The 20,487-nt window shown below is 40.7% G+C and overlaps 1 protein-coding gene and 1 long non-coding RNA gene across 2 annotated transcripts in view; both read right to left on the reverse strand.

Annotated features, from left to right (window-relative positions):
- The window catches only part of LOC145457475 (uncharacterized), an 86,165-nt gene extending 84,337 nt beyond the window's left edge, over nt 1-1,828 (reverse strand). Inside the window, exon 1 of the long non-coding RNA XR_013920888.1 lies at nt 972-1,828. This is a non-coding gene — a long non-coding RNA (uncharacterized LOC145457475). The remainder of the gene's footprint in view (nt 1-971) is intronic.
- Nucleotides 1,829-12,070: 10,242 nt separating this feature from the next.
- The window catches only part of LOC145457130 (uncharacterized), a 252,504-nt gene continuing 244,087 nt past the window's right edge, over nt 12,071-20,487 (reverse strand). Inside the window, exon 6 of the mRNA XM_080335305.1 lies at nt 12,071-15,637. Within this exon, the coding sequence (XP_080191431.1) occupies nt 14,518-15,637 (1,120 nt within the window). The 3' untranslated portion in view covers nt 12,071-14,517. The remainder of the gene's footprint in view (nt 15,638-20,487) is intronic.

Below are 20,487 nucleotides of genomic sequence, written 5' to 3' on the forward strand. Positions count from 1 at the left end.
TCACAACTATTAAGCATTCAGCGGGAGATCGCAAACTTGCTAATTGATAGCACAGCCGAACTCATTATAAATGAAATAAACCTACCCCTACATATATACATTTATTTTCGAGTTCTTATAGTAGCGTGCGAATGTGTAGCCTATGGCGGCTTATATATGTCACACACATAAGTTCGCCAACACCAGGAAGTTCTTCTGGCCCATTCATTTGGCAATTTTTTAAACCTCTCCTATTCATTCTTCTGTCGGCTTGTGCCTGGATATATACATATTTACGGAGTCATAACATTAGGTTTACGGTTACCGGTACTGGTTCAATGCCCTGTTAATTTTATTGCGTGCTTTTCAATTCTGGGCATCTTACCTTTCATCAAGAGCAAGTTTTTTACTTAACAAAGTCTTAACAAACTTTATTGGAGGAAGCATTTTTAAAGCTAGTATATAGAGATTTCAGGTTTTGGGGGATGAAGATTCGAAATAAATCTGAAGTGGAGATTGAAGAAAAAAGTGGGGAGCCCCTGTGATAAGATGACATATAATACCGATCATAAAAAAAAAGTGTTCAGCGATTTCGAGAATACCGAACATTTTCATTCTTACAATGAGCATGCTGTAATAAGTAATAATCCGCCTCGCGAGATCATAAAACGTTTTGGAAATCGCCACTGTTGTAGTAAAATTTGCTGTATTTGAGAATAATTATATATTTTAACTTAGCTCAATCATATAACATAGAAATTTTACTACTACAGCCCTTGACCGCGACTACGCGAGCAAACCCATGTCCAGACCGCTACTGATATGCAGGACAATGAATGATGGTAGTCTAGCTTTGAGCTGAACATAGTCTGACGTTGAAAATGAGAATTTACTGTAGTTAGACTGGTTAAATTCTCAACGACCGATACCTAAGTGTTAGAGGTTAACCTAGGCTCCTCCTCTCCACCTCATCCGCGTCAGCGGTGACTTACAAAAGCCTAGAGGTGGGCCGTGCTATAAGTCGGCAGATACGGAAAATAAGAAGAATATCGGCCTGGTGTAAATGACCATAGTAGTCGACAAACACCATGAATACCCCAAAACAAACAAACAAACAAACAGTAACACAGTTACCAACGCTTGACTGCCGACATCTTGAACACGAATATTAGAGTCAAGATATAGGTCTATTCACCCGAATTTGTGAATGGATTATGCAGAAGCACTTCTCATCGAATCCTGTCATAATCGCAACATTTCATTCACAACTATAACCTCTTAATTGGTCCTGCATGAGCTGTTAATCCCTGTTGCCGAGTTTGCGATATCGTGTGATAGATTCCTTTAATTTTAACCCGTATAGTAAGAGCTAAATTATGTTCCTAAGTAACTTATACCAGTGGGTAATTCCCGACCGTGACGCACCAGTCCCTTATGGGAGATACGCACCACTACCACTTTTTACAATACTACTAATAATCACAATAATGCAGATGCCCTCTCACTCACCACCTGTTATGAACTGTAAGGATTAGCAGGACGTATTATATCACGATGCAGTGCAGAATGCAACTCACTGTCCATATTAGATCTCACTAGAAGCTGTCAAATGACAAATATTACACGTCTAGGCGAACTTATATTTAGCACACAGCATTGTCATATCGATTCAAAAGAGGTCGCACATATTGTCTATGTGTTTCTATTGTGATCGGGTGATGACTTTAAACAGCTATAATGTAACTGATATCATATCGCAGCCAAAGTTATAGAATTTCAGTTGATGTGAAGGAATGAGCTCGTCTTCTAGTTCATTCCACACGGATCACGTTTATGCAGTATTTTTCCGATTAATAATGGTAGCAGTTTTGTAGTGGGATCCTGCGTCATCTGACTTATTTGCTTGTGGTGAGTGGATCTCTCGTGATCTTTTTCACTTCGCGAGATTTAGATTTAATATTCCGACGGGGTTTAGTGATATTTCTTGTCACTTTCCACCGTTTTACGGATGAATTGCACATTGCCTGCTGTATACAATAACACATCAACCTTGATACTCTCTCATTGTCAGGAAGAGCATTTGATCGGTATTTACTTCGTCAAACTACTTGTTTAACTAAAATTGCGAGTATATTAAACCTGAAGCTGTTTGAGCTGATACTCTTCATGCAATCGTCGGCAAACTTGGGTAACTACGTTGGATACAGTCAATTATGACGCAATAATAGATCAGTGATTCCCTACCGCGGCTCCAAGGTAGCCTTTATACGGCTCTGAATGACCTCTAAATATGACCCAAATTACAATAGACGACAGTTGTTGTTGTTGTTGTTTGTTTCTATGAATAGTTATAGTCAATTTCTGTATACGTGTATATGAATGATAAAATAAGGGATATTAGTTATGTCTGAAGCCATCCAAGGCCGCCTCTGAGAACCGAGAAAGAGAATTCATGCAGACCAGCTTCAAACGCATGGATGAATATAACCGTCAAATAAGGATATATCTCGAGTTTTGCTGGTCATAGATCTTTATACATCGTCTACGTGGAGAGTAAATTTCGACCCAATTTTATCAACATCAAAATAACGGCTCATAATCAAGTATAAATTGCAATAAGTGCGATCTTACTCAGCGTATAATCACTCGCAAACTTGAGCATTAAAGGGGCACTGCACTCTAAAATTGATGTGGTCTCCAATTTAAGGGCAAAACGAAAAAAAAATTGGCCGCAGCCATTTTCTTCAGAACGCCAGAACGTCCTATTCTTATGTATAATAGTATAAAACATTTTTTATGTATAAGACATTGTTAGACATGATCTATATCTGTCCGAAAGAAATAGAATACACTAGGCCCGATTTTGACAGAAATCTCCTGATTGAACGTCTTCCGTTGAACGCGGTATCTAAACCATCTTAGCTTGTACGACACATTTCCTTCATAACATCGGCTGGCAACTATATAAAGTTCGATCTCTGCGTGACTGCTGGAGCGTGAAACCCACGTGAATATTTCAATAAATTGCAGCTCCATTACGGTGGCGTTCTGAAGAAGACGGTTGCGGCCAAGTTTTTTTCGTATTGCCCTTCAACAATTTGAGGCCACATCATTTTTAGAGTGCAGTGCCCCTTTAAGTGCTGGAATGTATGAAGAGCTATCTCATAACGACATAATATGATGTTGTAGTAATGATATGCTCAGGACCGTAACAGCACTTCGTCAGCACCCCAAACAAACGCTGGTCTTTGGCCCCAATAGAGTGATAAACCAAACCCAGTGCCCTCATTCCGTCCTACATGTTATCACTACGATCGTGGTCTTGATATCGGTGGTTGCTGTGTGGTTGCAGTATATACGCACGTATAGCGCAAAAAATCAAATACATGGTGGAATTCGGTCAATGAAATTGGAAATGCATATATTACTGTAGAATTTTTGACTACTAGCCCACGTTCTCAGATTTACCGTTGGTACTGACGGCATTGATGTATCCTAATATTTAGGGCCCGTAATTAATACTTATGCATCTTCGGGGGCGCCCGTTGTTATCAATTACTTTGTTGTGCGTTGTTATTTCATGACCTCCCGTCTGCTACATAGTCAAAAGATTGTCGGAATCGCCGCAACGCACCAGACCTAAAGAACTTCTTTCGTACGACGCACACGAGTCGGCACGACTCAAAAGTGGAATTTCTTTACGGGGTGCAAAAGTTTTCTCTACGGTTGGCATTTGAAAGGTGGTATAGGATTGCCAGGAATAGGTTATTATGCGCCATCTATTGAGGCGCCTATGGTCTAGGCAAAATTCGACACTTATATAATATATAGGTTACCGCCAACATGAGGCGGTTCTTTGACTTCAAGTTTTCCTCGCCGCCGAGCTTTTTGGCAGCACTTCGCATTCGCATGTTAGCCGAAACGTCATTGTCGACGTCTTGGTGTGTAGTGACGCGGTAATGGCCGTCGCCGAAATGCTTATCTCAATAAATTATGCTTTATGGGGGGGGGGGGGGGGTACCCATATTAATATCATGACATCTAGCAACAATAAATCTCATGAAGCGGGAAGAAAATTTGTTTAAAGCTCTATAAACATATAACATACCCTATAATTTATGTTAATTCACGAAATAATTTTGGGCCCCTCTTCGAGCTCGCCCCCCCCAAATTGGTGCGGGGTGGGGTGCTGCAGCTCCGGTCCTGGTTATGCATTTCAGTTTATTTCAATTTATTTCAGTTTATTCAATGTATGTATTTTAATGTATTTTCATGTATAATGTATGTATTTCAATGCCAATCTGCGTCTATCTAACTAACCGATATAGGATCTATAGAAGTCTATGTGCATATTTTGTATTAGCTGGATGGTGAGATCCAGAGGTAGGCTACCTACCTTTAAGTTTTCGTTATAACTACCCAACACGAATGTTTTCATCTGGATCCATGCGTACTCCGAAGTTCGAAGTGCGGCTCCGACATCCAAAAAGGTTGGGAACCACTACTATTGATAGATTAAATACAGCATGAAATGCTGGCAAACCGAGAGCGCCGCTAGTGAGCTATTTTGCTTTTGAACAAAAATCCTTCTGGTGACACAATTGTGGATAGCGGACTTTAGGAAAGTGGATACGATTGCCGACTTATGGAAAATGACTTATTACTGTCATTCATAATCCGACAAGGTCTGAGGTTGTTATCCTCAACAGACAGGGTTATATATCAGAAAATTCAGACATGCATGGCATGTTGTTATCAATTTGAGGAAACATGGGACGGAACGAAAATAACGAATAGCAGTCAATAGTTTCACAAGACAGATTGCGGTTGCTGGATAGTTGAGCTAAATTTGCACTAAAAACAAGAAGTGACCGAGAAGACAAAACTGTTGGGAAGCATTGCGCTATGTATAGCGAATATCTTCTCTAACTGATGTTGCTTTTGCTGTTATGCATTTTCCACTACTCACATACCGTAAATCGTGGATACAAATACTACCTTTTTACGTAGCCTGCGTGCGAAGTGCTAATGAGATTTATTTGCAAATCTGACTCGAAACGGGTCAGTACCTCATCAAACATGACTTTTGGCTAAGCTTGATGGCCGGTGATGACCTTTTTTAGTCATCAGTGGGGCGATTATTTTTGACGCGTCTAAAAAGTCAACATTTTGTCAAAATTGTAGCGTTAAGTCAAAAAATTGTCAATTTTTTTACAAAGTCCAACATTTTTGCAACTTGCATTTCGTTTCTATCGTAGATGTTTGCACTGCCGATGAACTTGTCGGTTGACATTTTACATCTTGTACCTTAATTTATAGGCCTACCGTTGTAGATGGTCCGTTATCCACTCATTGTAAATCAAAGAATTTTTTAACTCGAAGACTTTTCGTGTGCCCTTTATCAAGAGTTAACGGTACAATAATAAGCATACAGAAAGAGATTCAAACGAAAACCAAATTGGCAAAGTATGACGTAATAACACATAATAAAAAATGGAACGCTGGGCTGTGATAGTCGGGAGTCGGGACCAGTGGTGCCACTCCTAGTGTTTTTACACTAGATTTAGTGTATTTCGACTTGACCTAGTGTTCTAGTGTATGTTTCATCAAAAGTCTGCAAATCTAGTGTTTTTCATGAAAAATTACATTCAAATTGAGATGTCATTTTGACGTTCCTTACATAATATACAGTTTAAGGAATGATAATTATAATCCGTTCACACTTGCACATTTAGCGTAAGAACAAACCCAATACGTAAATTGCCTTGCTGTCGCTCATTTCTTTCACTGGCAGAGTGAAGATCCGTACCTGAGACCGGTTTTAAGTCCGAAATTGGAACCGATGACAGAAGCGAAAATAATAGCTTGCAGAAACGTAGGAAAGTATCATTCGTTGTACTACAACAAATCTTAATTAATTATACCATAATGCGTGCCGTAACTACTGGGATTCTTCATAGGACGAGATTTCGTTAAAACAAAATTTTTCATGTATAAATTTGTCAGTTCGTAAGTTAAAACACGTTTTTTTAGCTAACTACTTCGTAAGGACAGACAGTTCCCACCAGAAATGATGATAAGTAGTGCGATTCTAATATTATGTGCAAAAACGCCTAATTTACATACATGGGGGCAATGTTCCCTCTAAGCTGCGCACGTGCGCAAATGCGCAGTGATGACACGGTGTCTGCGCACAGAAAATTCAAGTTGCGCACAGAAAATCTGAAGTGATGACCTTTTTTTAGTCGTTATACGCACTGTTGTCCAAGGGTCTGCGCAGTGAGTTGGTGAGTGTGCGCAGACTCTTCGAAAATTAGAGGGGACATTGCATGGGGGCAGACTTTTGTCAAAATTAAGTTTTTTAAGGTCAAAATCTTCCGCTTTTACGTAAAAAAAATTGCCGTAGTCTGCTAGTCATCAGCTTCCTAAATGAAACTCCGAATTCGGACGTCCTTGTATTTTGTTACATGTCTATGGAATGAGTAGCCAATCTGCGGTTCCCGAGCCGACGCGGCTTTTCTGTCTCTGCAGCGGCTCGTCGTAGCTGTGAAACAAAATAAATGTATATTGAAGAATCTGTTTCAAGAAATAATATTTCTTTTCAGTGAATATTCTTATCTCGGGCATGTTATCCATCGTTAATTGAATAATTTTACGGTAGTTATTAGTTATTGGCATTATTACTAATAACTAAAGCACCAATGAGTGTAAAAAAACACAATTTATTTTGCTCAGTTCAACTGTTTGTCTTGAAGAGACTCTTGTTGGAACTTCAATATACAATTGAATAATATATTCATATTCATATTGAAACAAACCCAACTATTTTCGACTGACATTCATCAGTAACTCGTAGAGCTTTATATTCGGAGTTTAACATTGCTCTCAGCCGGGGTTGCATTTAAAACAAATGGTTGTTCAAAACAAAGGCATTTTTAAAGTTGTAAATTTATGCTATAATTGTGTAAATACTTTCCAAAAAACATGTTGTATGAGCCTACAGACAATTACCACCCGATAAACCCGACGCATATCGATATGGGATGGTTGGAACCCTCAAAATAGTCAGTTCAATCTTTATAGTACGGATATTTCGTCAAAGGAGCTATATTCACCGTATATTTTCAATAGTCAATGCCAATCCATTATGACAGGGGCTCTCAACCAGAGGTGGTTCAAGTAGTCAAGAAAGCTACTCAAGTAGAAGTAGAAGTAGCGACACAAATTTCTACTCAAGTACAAGTCGAAGTACTTCTTCTGAAAGTGGCCAACGACTACTTAAAGTAGAAGTAGAATATCCTGGCTTTTAATCTACTCAAGTAAGTAAGTAGTAAAACGGTCATAATAAGTTCCATGGACTGTAAAAAATGCGAATTGAGCTACGCGGAACGTGCAGAGAGATAGATTCATATTGATGCATCAGAGGAGGTATCAATGCTCGAGAGCATTAGCGTTCGTCCCCATCATGGGATGGAAATGATGGTATCGCTGTGGAAATGCGATACTCTTTTTTGTTCACTCGAACACCCAGTTTAAAAAAATGTAATAGTCTGGCGCCCTCGCCTATAATATAAGGCCCGTAGCTCAGTGGAAGAGTAATGTCGAGAAGCTGTATCCGATACGGTGTTAGAATTAACACTTTGAGAGATTAGCATACGTTAATAAAAATATAGCGGATCGTAAAAATGCCACATAGAGTAATTTTATTTTCAGAAAATAGAGGCATTACTGCACTTGCTTTTAAACTTCGACATGTAAGTTCTCCAAACAAAGGAAGTGAAACTAAGTATAACTTAAAGTAATGATACTACGTATTAAAAGAGTAGTACAATTACTACTTCTGAAAAGCGCAAAATAGAATCCAAGTCACTTGTCCTGATAGCATCAACAGTGGTCTGCTAAAGCAGGTCTGACGCTCAAAACGTCAGAGACCACTTTACCAAAATAGGACATGTCATGCTGGGCTGCAAGACTACGACATGAAAGGTGGATGTTAGATTGCGAAACGGTAGTTTCAAACGTTTTGATGGGTCATATTTACTGTGATAATACGGTGTGAACGGAGCCACGCAATCCGCTACCTATTTCATAACCTATTCACCAATACTTTTGTGAAAACATATTTGTCACTCCATATGTACTTTGCGCGAAGCGCGACGAAAATTCTGAGCTATACCTAAAGTTAATAAAAATAATAAAAACAGCTCCGAAATTCCCCAGTCTCTCCTCATAATTGGAGGATTACACTACTTCTACTTGGCAAACTGGAAATAGCGAAAAGTAAGTAAGTAGATCACAAAATATTACCAAGTGGAAGCAGAAGTAGCGAAAATGAGATCTAGTTGAGTAATTACGAGAAGTAGAGTATAACTACTCAAGTACTTTGAAAAAGTAGAAGTACGTCAACTTCCCTTGTATGACGGGCCGCATTTTGACAGCAAAAAACGCTGCATCCCGCAGAACATTATTACCATGCATTTATGAGCTGCTATAAAATTTAGGCTACTGTAGCCTATTTATCAGTCGTATACGGGCACGGGCATTCATTACATTTTTATGCATTCCAAGGCGTCGATGGACAGCGTTCGTAAATTGCAGTTGCTGTTTTTGTGAGAATATGTTTCTTCCAGTGTCGCAAATAATGGAGCGTGCGAAGCATTCGTTGCCAATTCGGTGTATATGCACCTTCAAACCAGCCCTTCTACCATATAACCGAACTGTATGTTTTAATCCCTGAGCGTGAAAGTTTAAAAGTACGGTAACTTTTTCGTGACAGAGGCCAGTATCACTTTGATATCTCAGTGATATGAGAAGAAGTCAGTAGTTCGGGGTAATTTCTGAGCAAACCAATCAATCCTTCTTCTTTCCTTCATTAGCTGGAGCCCTGCACCAATAGTTACAAAAGTCAGCTTGGTCAAATTGATGATTTACGCTAGTCCCCTTCCAACGTTTGCCCTGTCAGCATTCCCTTGTTAAATATGTCCACTCTGATAAAATGCACCCAGATGTAATGTCTGCGGCAACGTTTTTCAGAACATGCAATAAAAGATCGACCGATATTGCTTTTACTTTTCTGGTCACGGTTGAATCAGATAACTGTAGCTTCGAAATTTGTCAGGTGCTGTTGTCGTTGCTGCTAAGATTCGGAAACAGCGAATTGATGTTAAAGTTTTATTGAAATCACACCTTCTCTAGCATATTTCTTGGGTTTAGCGATATAGCAAGCAGTTTGGAACGATGCGTATGTAACGTCGTCGGCAATTTTAACAACGCCTCTAAATAGCTGGTAACGTTTTTTAAGATCAGACGATATGTATAACTACAGAAGAAACTGTCGTGGCATCATTTCAAGCTTCTACGCTTCGTTACGACAACTGTTCTTCGACGAATATGACACATCAGTTTTGCATTTATATCTGAGAAAGCAAATTGATTTTTCCACGCAGAATTACAAACCCAGTTGCCGCTGTTTAATTTCCCGTTCCTTGTCCTTGCTTCTGTTCAAACCATTCGCGGTCAGTGAAACTCTTTAAAAGTGTACTACACAGGGGTATTCTCTTGAGGTTGCCAGTAAACTCGCCCCAAAGTAAATTCGGCCCAGGCAAATTCGGCCATTACATCAGTAAATTCGGCCCACCAAGAATATTTTATTAAAATGTATTACCAACCGTTAACATGAATTAATTACATAATTATACTATTATTAAGTGATTTGGATGTCAGGGTATGCGTAGATCGCGTAATCACGGGAGATAACGCGGATATTCACGGGGACCGAATTCACCGGTCAATTCACTGGTTACTCGGTCAATTCTGCCCTCGGAGAATTTTTTATAAAAATGTATTACCAACTATTAATGTGAATTAATTTCATAATTATATTATTATCAAGTGATTTGGAGAACAGGGTATGCGTATAAATATATATGTATATATATATACCGATGTTTATGGGGCCGAATTTACCGACAGCCGAATTCAATCGGTATATTCGGCCCTCGGAGAACATTGTGTGAAATTGTATTACGAACTAATAATATGTATTATATTACAGCATAATTATAATATTATTTAACCTGAACCCTAACACTAATCCTAACCTAACCCTAATCCTAACCTAACCCTAACCCTAACGTAACCCTAATCCAAAACCCTAACGCTAATCCTAACCCTAAACCTACTAATAATTAATAATGTGTATTATATTACATAATATAATATTATCAAGTGATTTGGAGGTTAGGGGTTAGGTTTAGGGTTAGGATTAGCGTTAGGTTAGGGTTAGGATTAGGATTAGGTTAGGATTAGGGTTAGGTTAGGATAAGGATTAGGTTAGGATTATGGTTAGGTTAAGATTAGGGTTAGGTTAGGATTAGGGTTAGGTTAGGATTAGAGTTAGGGTTCAGGATAGGTAATGGTATTGTAACTGTTATTGATACTCTGGCCCAGGCCGAATTTACCGAGGGCCGAATTTACCGACGGCCGAATTCACCGACGGCCAAAGTGACCGAGGGCCGAATTCGACGGGCCGAATTTACTTTGGGGCGAGTTTACTGGCAACCTTCTCTTGAACAAGAGTCCAGCCGAATGCCGATTCAAAACAATAACAATCAACTCGAGTATGTACCAAGAAACCAGAACATATCAAAGAATGAGTAATCAAGCGACACAAGAGACGGTGCGATAAGTGAGCTAAGTCGCTAAATTAATATGTAAAAATCATGTGCCAGTAGTAATTGAGTTCATAATGAAAGACGTCGAGGGCCGCAAAAGAAAACGCAGAGAACTTCTGCACTATGACGTCACAATTGAATATTCGTGACGTCATGGATTGAAAGAAAACAATAAAAACATGTTTTATACAAGGGCCTTGTTTTAGACATGTTCGTTTTAAATTGATTTTCGTTTGAAATACAACCCTACTCTCAGCACATCAGAGATCTTGTCAAGGCACAATTGTCAATTCTGAGCTCTTATTGTTAAAGGTCATCAAGTCCGAGATCAGTTCACACCCATGTCCGTCTTTTCTGGTTGAAATTCATCGCATTTCAATTTCGCACCACTCTCCGCATGGCTCTGGCTGCATGAAAATGAATTCAGCAATAAACGAGCATGGACTTTGCCAATTTCGATAATTATTTACTCGAAAGTTTGCTCGGAATATTCAGGTTTCCGTTTGCGAATCTTTAGTGATTCTCTGCTGCGAGCTTTGCCCGCAATCACACAATAGCAAGAAAGAGACACACTACATGTAGGAAGTCAGCGAATTGGGTTTATATTCTGCCAATCAATTCTTTATATCGACGAAACTGATATAAAAAATGTAATGTAAAAAATCGTATCAGGCGTACGGGATTTATCTTGATTTGATATCCTTATTGTATCATAAAAACCAATTCTGTCCGATTAGGGTGCTGGCTTCTGTATATTTCGTTTTTGAGAGATATTTGGTGCAAGTATTACAGAAACCGGTGTCTCATTCGTTAGAATACATCTGTCCGGTCTGGCAGAGTCCTTGTCGAAATTGTTGGCAAAGCGACGGAAGATATTCATTTTGGGGAATTGTTATAGCATTTGATTGTTTCAGTTGGTATAATGTTTGAAAAGTCAGCATGTACTTCAGAATTGTGGCATAATGTGGCCTGATTCGTCGCCAGTTATCATGTACATTAATATATTACTTTTCGGAAATGTAGGGTCGGAATTAACAATATGACGTCACGTGACGTGTTAGGTTCGTGTTCACGTTCACACGAACCAGAACCTTTCAGAGGTTCGCACCATCCCTACTAGTTAGCTAATCTCTACAGTTACTTGGTTATCTTTGTTGTGAATCTGATGTGACGTATATCCTTTCAACAGACTTACATGATGCATTTTCAGTGGTTTTAGCTGCTTCAAGGACTAAAGCCGCCGAACTCTAAAATTTTTCGTGTACCACTAGTGGTACGCGCACCACAGTTTGAGAGCCACTAGTCTAAGAGAGTTGAGATTAATTCAACAATAATTAACACAAAGTGCAAATAAATTCATTCATCAGAAATTATAACTACACTCCGCCAACCAATCCCTGAAATAAAACTAATTCACGTCGCTGTGTGATGTCCATATATTTATTGCATTTTCATCGGTAAGATAATACGTATATCTGAAACACAGTGTAGAAGCCCATGTCAAATAACAGAATCGTGGATAGATGGATACCATCCAATCCATATCCCGACCCGTTACATACCATTGGAAATCACAAAATACAAAGCATGTCATGACCAAAGCGATTTGAGTTGGGGTCGTGTAGACAGAAGAAATGTGCTTGATACGCTAGTTGTATCTCAGCTCAGAGGAGATATGAAATTGAAATTTCATTCGATCGTGGAAGTCATGTTTGGAAGATTAAACCAGATTCTGCTCGGATTTGCGATTTTCGCACTGGTGGGATAAGATTCTGACACCAAATTCGGTAGATTTCTCATTTCTCGTCCAATTTCGATAATACGTGTCCAGCCAAATATGAAGTGGAAGGTAATATTGATTTATAAAGTCAAACCTGACTGCCTTTCACACTCATCTCCAAAACAAAATTCGCATTAGAAATAGATCATCTCAGACCGCTGCGTTGCTTACGGGCGGGTCACGTTGCATTTCAGTAAAGATAAACCACGAATAAATGAATAACACAGTTGCAAACTTGATCAATACGAGGACCCACTCTTACCAACATTCTACTTACTAGCAATAAGCGACCATCATACGTATGCAACGGGCTCCAATGAAGAAAATGTCTACGATATTTTGAATAAAAGCATTTTCTACTGCATCGAACGATTCGCAGAGAAACGGTGCTCGGAAAAATCGCCAGAGAATGGAAAATATGACGTCAAAGCAAACTAAGAATAAGAAAAACATTCGTCGCTTGTATGATACTGACTTGCGTTACAGACAAAAGCTACTATATTTGTCAACAGATCCGGGTAGAGCCTGGACTAATTTCTAATGTCTTAATTTACAACGACTTTTCTGCTGATTTCGTCGCATCGCCGTTGGGTACACGCAGAGGTGGTCAAAGTAGTGATTGTTGGTGCCCCAGAAGAAGTAGAAGCGGTGACATAAAGTTATACTCAAGTAAACGTAGAAGTCTGGGTTTCTAAGTAAGTAAAAAAGTAAGTATTTCAGCCTAATTTTGCCCTACAAATTGAAAACTCCAGGATAGCGTAATGGTGGTGCGTCTAGCTTTTTGATCGGTAGGTCCTGGGCCCGACACCACGCCGGGTCAGACCAGAGACCTGATTAGTAACGCTGGTATCCATGACTTCCCCGCTTGGCGCTCAGCATTACTGGGATAGCATGAAGGGGTGGTGCGAGACTTGTACAAGGCTTCTATCTGCACCTTCTTTGTCCAGCGGCATATGCACGTCATACACTCATGGTATGCATATGCACAGATTGTGTGCATGTCATATCATAAGTCGGTGTATATGCCGCAAAAACATCAAGGTCCGTTACTGACCATCGGCCACCTCCAAATACACAAATGCTATTACCCCATAAAAACGTGCGTTTGTGGTATAGGCCGCGTGGATATTCGGATAAAATCCCGCCAATGAAGTACCATACGCACCGAAGCAGGGCGAACTAAAATGTAACCGCAACTACCCAGACCGATAGCAATGACTTCACACACACATTATGATGCAACATGACTATGTCGAATACCCTTGTACACCGCGACGAGGATAACAGCCGCCATATTCCTTGTACACGTTGTGACGTCACACCGTGTGAAATCTCGAAGTTAATGGTGCGAAAGCTCTTTTAAGCCCTGTTGCAAAAACATACCCGTGCGGCAGATAGAGAGAGAGAGAGGGGCATGGACAGTCCGCGGATCCGAGCCGGATTCATACTTTTACTTATAAGGCCGGACTCAGATCGGAGCCGGATTAGGATTGTTTCAGTAACGGTCGGAGTACAACGGAGTACTGTTTAGGATTTAGCTAGAGCCTGGGTGGATGTTGACAGGATTCACCGGATCGGAGCTGGATTCATAATTTTTCTTAAACGGCCGTAGTCGGATCGGAGCCGGATGCGTACTTTTTCTGATACCGGCAGAGTACTACAGGGTAGAGTGCAGGATTTGGCTAGAGTCTGGGTGAATACTTGCAGAATGTTTTTAGTTTTGACCGGAGCCCGATCGGATTGGGATTCGGACTTTTATTGACAAGGCTGGAGTACTAGGGAGTACTGTTTAGGATTTAGCCAGAGCCTGGGGGATATTGGCCGAATCCGCCGGATTGGAGCCGGACCCGTACTGTTTCTGATACGACCGGAGTCGGATCAGAGCCAGAAGCACACATTTTCTGGTTCGATCGGATTCGGATTCGTACTGTTTCTGATAAGGCTGGAGTACTACGGAGCAGTGTGCAGGATTTATCCATGAGCCGGGCGGATATTGGCAGCATTTTGAAGTTAAGCCGGTGTCGGATTTGGGAATCTGTCGAACCGCATCCCACTACCGTGTGAGCGCGCGAGAGCCTGCAGCTTTCAAACGCCGTAGTTGTTCCACGATATGAGACGGCCGTCTTTGACCGCCTCCATGATCACCTTTTTCTTGAAAAGCAACATCGTGAACGACTTCCACCTCCTCGCCATCTTCATCACCACCTTCGGACCCGCGTCCCACGCGTAATACATCAGCGAGCGCTTGCCGGATTTACCGCCCGCTTTCCGGATATACTTGGAATCCGGCGCGCCTGACTTCTCCCGTAAAATACCCGTCACGAGAACGTCCTCGAGGTGAAAGTCTTTCCAGTCTGTGACGGTGGAAACCCCATATATAGACGCCATTTTCGAACCGGTCATGGTGTACATACCGCCGTGACAAAACGGCGGGTAGATGTGGTTCGAATATAAGACCGGGTTGATACCATACTTGCTCCGGCTGGAGCGGATGGGCCGCCCGCGCGCGTCGTACGAAAACCCGCAATAGATAGTGTCTGGGTTTAAGCGTTTAGTCCGGAAAATAGAGGTAGGGTCGTCGGAGCGGCGTAAAGATAGTTTAACATATTCGGTTAAATTGGCGGCGTTCTCTTTGTAGGCAGTGTTGTAGTTTGTGAGAGTGTCGTTCATGGTCACGGTGGGGTTGGCGGACTTTAGTATCTCGAACAGTTCCGCCTCGTCGCGGCTTAACGTTAATTTTTCCGCTTCTTCGCCGTTCCGAGAGATTATTTCCACTTGCGAATTTGACCGAAGCGGGCTCATTTCCCCGTAAATTTCGAGGTTCTCTTTCAAATCCGCGTCTGCGGATTTACGAGCTTTTTCTCCGCCTGCCGTGTCTTCAATTTTGAGAAAGTCGCCGTCTTTTTGTAGTTTAGGCGATTTCCGGTCGCTGGCCATCGGTGGCAGAGTGACTTCGTTCACGGTGGCCTTTTTGAAGAGTTCGATCGATTGGATTTCTTTTACGCTAGATGGAGCTGGCGAGTTCTTTTCGGTCGCCTTGGTTTCCTCCGCTTCGTCGTCGAATTGCAGCTGGCCGAAGTAGTTTGCGATTTCGGCGATGTTCATCACGCAGTCGTCGTCCGTGAACGTGTAAAAGTCGCTGGTGACTTCCGAGGACCGGGATATAAGCCACTGCATTGAGGAGAGCACCTTGGCTGGAAGGTTACTGGAAAAGAAACATATACGTTTGAGAGCACGCGTGTTTAAATGCAGTGAAACCGTTTTTATTGAAAAATTCTTCCATTCAATAATTCAATACTCATTCAAACGTAATCAATACATATATGACGTAACGCAGTCAAACTTTGCAAATGATGTGGTTGAGTGCGCATTTCGCAAGCTCTGGTCTGCTTTTTCCAAAATAGATTACACTGCGCAACAATTTTGAACTAAAAATTTGTTGACTTTGATTTTGCACTTGATTAAGGCTACTTTTGGTATGCTGATTCCAAAAATGCAGCTGGTGTTCTTCTATCACGTCAAGTTTTTGCTCTAGGACATATGCCGAAAATATGCAAATTTTCACGAATTCAGCCATATTACTTTTCCATACCATATAGAAATCCACACTTTTATCATACAATAAGTTATATAGCCAAGACGTCAATTGCAAAAAGGTAGTGGTATTGATAGGCCGATGCTTTCACCCATGGATGCAATCATCCGAGGATATTTCAGACACATATTTGCACTTTATTTGTCCTGCAGAAGCAATATCAGTTTAAATCAACCAAATAAAGCAGTGTAAATGTTTATTTGGAGTCTATCAATTTACTTTCGACTGCTTGTGGTTTTTGAAACGTTTTATACAATAAACACAAAATATTAAATGTAGTACTTTTATGTGGGTTATGAGACAATGAGGTGGGTCTCTACCCCAAAGACTTGACTTGATGGAGAAAAAATGGAAGTCATTTTCGAATTCAGCGCCCATAAGTCAGTCGTGATCAATTGTCTGAGCAAAGTCAAGAAAAATTGTGTCTATCAGTGTTATGATTATAATTACATCTTTATAGTCTTTTGCAAATTAAACTAGAATTGGAATTACAGCGACACAGTTTTCTACAAATTAGATTAGAATTAGAAATACCGAATTTGCTAATACTAAGAAATTAAACCTAGATCAGTTCGTATCATATCGTAGTTCATTTTCATCAGGACCTGACAATATCGCATGTTGGTACAATGTGTACAGCAAGGTTGGCTCGTTTTGCACCACACAGTTCTTCTGTATCATTCTCAGGAAAACCAGGAATTAGATTCGAATTGAAATTATAGCATAGAAACATTTCACAAAATAAATAAGAATTACAATGAAAGCAAAGGGCCATTTCAGAAGTTAGATTGAAATTAGATCACCGGGATTTCGCCCTAATTAGTCTAACTAGACGAGTAAAATTATCTAGTCAAATTCTGGGTCAATACGTTTGTTGGAGATGGCCACACAACTCATTGAGCAAAATTACACGGATTTCATTGCTGATTTAGGCCGCGGACAGTTGTCGGACTTATAGCTCACACCAACTTCACGCTTGTCTGCCATTCTTTAAGTGCTTCACAATTTCGAGATTTTGCATTCCCAGTGTCCGTGCATTTTCTGTCCTTCAAATCCAAAATATGCCACAATATGCAGAGTAGAGACTATTTTTTTTATTTTTTTGTACGAAGCATAGCAACATCTAGCGACTGTGAATATGTCATGGGGATTGGGGTGGCCATCCGCAAGTTAGGTCGTGATGCTTGGAATACCTCGATGTGCTGTGATGACTTCACTAGTTAATTAATGTACAAAGCGGAATGTCATTCGATTCTACGATTGTACCGGAGAGTCTAGGACAGTGATTCTCAACCTTTTTGGACTCGCGGCACCCTTTCAAAATCAAAAAACAGTTCGTGGCACACTAGCACATAGTGGTTTTGAAATGGCTCGACGGTTTGTCAGATAAGTCTGTGTGCTTTTTTAAAAGTGCCCCTTCAATTTACGTGGCACCATAGCGTCATTAGACAATTTTGCATGACAGATAACTGTGAGGCAATTATAGGTACGGGTTGTGATTCATCATCTCACAAAGTGATGCGCATTACGCATATTTAGATAACTGTCGCAATATACACGTGCTCTATAGCTTTCTTTTCTAATATATTTCCACTTCCAGAATCTCTTTTCTTAGCTGCAATGATCATCACCGAGTGACTTGGTTCCTTTCTTTCAAAATAAACTTCTCCATTTTAATATTTCTAAAAGGCTTCTCTTGGAAGTAGGCTAAACAGGTCGTCGTATTTCTCGGGCCAAAATATCGTTCATTCCAGATTACAACAAGCAGGGCGTATTCAGACTAACGTAAAGGCGGTCATTTTGATTTACTAACGGTTTAAGTTGCCACACTCCCGCATTGTCGATGTAATTAATCATGGATGACAAACGAAATTCCATGTAGATCGTGTTGCACGCGTGAGGATATTTCTACTCTGGCAGCCACCCGTAGTTCAATTATAGAGTTCCATGCTTCCAGCAAACCGGGATAATAACCTCTGCGGCCGGAAAATTGGCTTCCCTGTTCTCAAATTCGTCGCCTGTAACAACTTTGCGCCACAAGCCTATATTTCAACGGCATGGTAGGCACGCTGTCTAACAATCACAATGTGGATGGCTAGTTTGTAATTCGGATTCGTAAACGTGATTATCACTTCCAAATGATTTCATTTCTCACTTGTGCTTAGGTAGACAATGAGAATTTGAAAATTGCATTATCACACAGGAACAGCCATGTCTGCTATTCTCTGCGATCAATCAACGTATTGTGCAAAGCTTAATCCATCAAAGCACGCGATATGTCGGGAAAAGCGAATTGGCGGGGATATTGATTGCCTGCATTTCAGCAATTGTGATTTGTCAAATGTAGGTACTTCATATCGAGCCCGATTTAGGTTATTGATTGTTTGCTATAGAGTAGAATTATTTAGCGTATAATTTCAAGATTTCAAGAAATCTCTCGCGACAACCTTGCTAGACGTGATTAGCGCACTGGTGTGCCACGGCACACCGGTTGATAACCACTGGCCTAGGGTTTTGACCAGGTCCAAGCTCCAAGTAAAACAAGTGGTGATGTTTTATTGGGAAAGTAATCGCGGGACATTGTTGGTAGCTGAATTTTCGAGTTGTATGTAGCGATTTCGACGGGGACAACATAACGCAAAGAAGTCATACATATGTTTGAAATAGTTTTGTCAAGTTGTAATCGCTCCCACATGCCCGCTGTGTATTCCACATAATTTTTCTGTCCTGCCGGAAAACTTGAGATTTTTGTTTTACAGATTTAGCGAGGAAATATACGCTATCCAACTGTTAAACCAGGTGTTGTTGAACTTTAGTGATCGCGGACCCTATAAATTTTGTGGGTGCTGGCGCGTACCTCCGAAATTTCATATGCAGATGACCAAAATTAAATTAAAACATCATCACATCAGGCTCAACTTTATTTAGGCTGCTCCACGGCTAAAATAAGCTAACTAATGACTTGACAAGGTAGGAACAGTCCTACACACGGCGTCAGTTTTAAATAATAATAATCTGGTTTTGAAGTTTCTTGATGATGTATTTCAACGTTGCCTTTCCCCGGATCCCAGTTTAACAAACCCTGAGCTAGACTGTTACCCGTACCATCACCGAAGCCACCGTTCCAAATACAACGTGTGGTATGGGGAATGCTATAGCTATATTAGGATTGGTTGTCACGTTCATTTCAAATGTTGTCTTACACATCACATCAAACATTCCGAGAGAACGTCAAACCGGGAAATAAGTAACACCGAGCATATGATGTATATCCGTGATCGTTTGCCTAACTCTAACAGCTTGGATCTCATATACACTTCGGTCTACCGAGTAATATTGATGACAAGGGGGGTCAATGAGGTCCTCGCGGAATTGCACTGTTCACCATGTGGTGTCACACACGGAAGCGTAATCGCAGGAAATGTATGAAAACAAGACGCATTATGTGCTGCCAGCTCAGTGATAACCGACCTCTGACTGATTGCGTACCAGCTCGCAAAGTTTACTATCTCTGCGTGCCATAAAGTCACAGTAAGACATAACATAATTATAACAAAATAGCCCTTCAAGGATCTCTTTGTAGTTTTCGTAATTTTCGTAAAAATTGTGAAGGCAAAGTGGCCTATCACAAGAATGGCTCCAGAAAATTATAACTACAGGTGGTGCATCAGATTACGGGTCATGTTGCGGTACGCAACTAACGGGAGAACTTCCTGGATAACAAATCAAGCGCCAACATTAATACCGATAAACTCCTTTATCATGCATAGGCAGCGGCCAGATAAGCTTGAACTGAACACCACATCAGGTCAGTTCGTTCTATAGACACCGCAATGCTTTGTTTACGTCTGGTGAACAGGCCAAGATTGAGAACGATACGAAAATGTGGCGATCCACAACACACAACTACTGGTATGTGCCTGCTGCCTATAATACTGAAGTTCATAAAGTTTTTTTGGATAATGCTCCCTTTTGCTACAATGCTGACAATATTCACCCCCAATGTACTTACATGGCAGTGGTGACTGATCAACTTTGACTCGAGTTATGAAACTCAGCTATAGTAGATGCGTCTGATCTGTGCTGAAGCAGCTCAGAAACACTTCATTGACAATTGAGTCTAGTGAATTGAAAGTAATATAGTGAATGTCGTGGGAACGTTTATAGCAGGGGTGGCAAACTCAACTTACGCCGCGGGCCGGATTCAAACCTGCAGATCGCTCGCGGGCCGCACCAGTCAAATGATTCCAATATATTACCTCAAGACTCATGCCTTTGTTTTTCATTTGAATACTTTATTATCAAGCCTGTACAAGAATTATGGCAATAATACGATGACATGGCGATTGAATACAGTTATACACGGCCAAAACAGAGGCTCTTACGATGATATGGATTGCCATATTTTTATGCACCCTTTGTTTTAGTCATTTATTGGCGTCAGCCCTGCGCGTGCGTTT

This window comes from Botryllus schlosseri, chromosome 2, assembly GCF_051294905.1.
Source record: "Botryllus schlosseri isolate E-star chromosome 2, Bs_hap1, whole genome shotgun sequence".
Taxonomy (NCBI): Eukaryota; Metazoa; Chordata; class Ascidiacea; order Stolidobranchia; family Styelidae; genus Botryllus; species Botryllus schlosseri.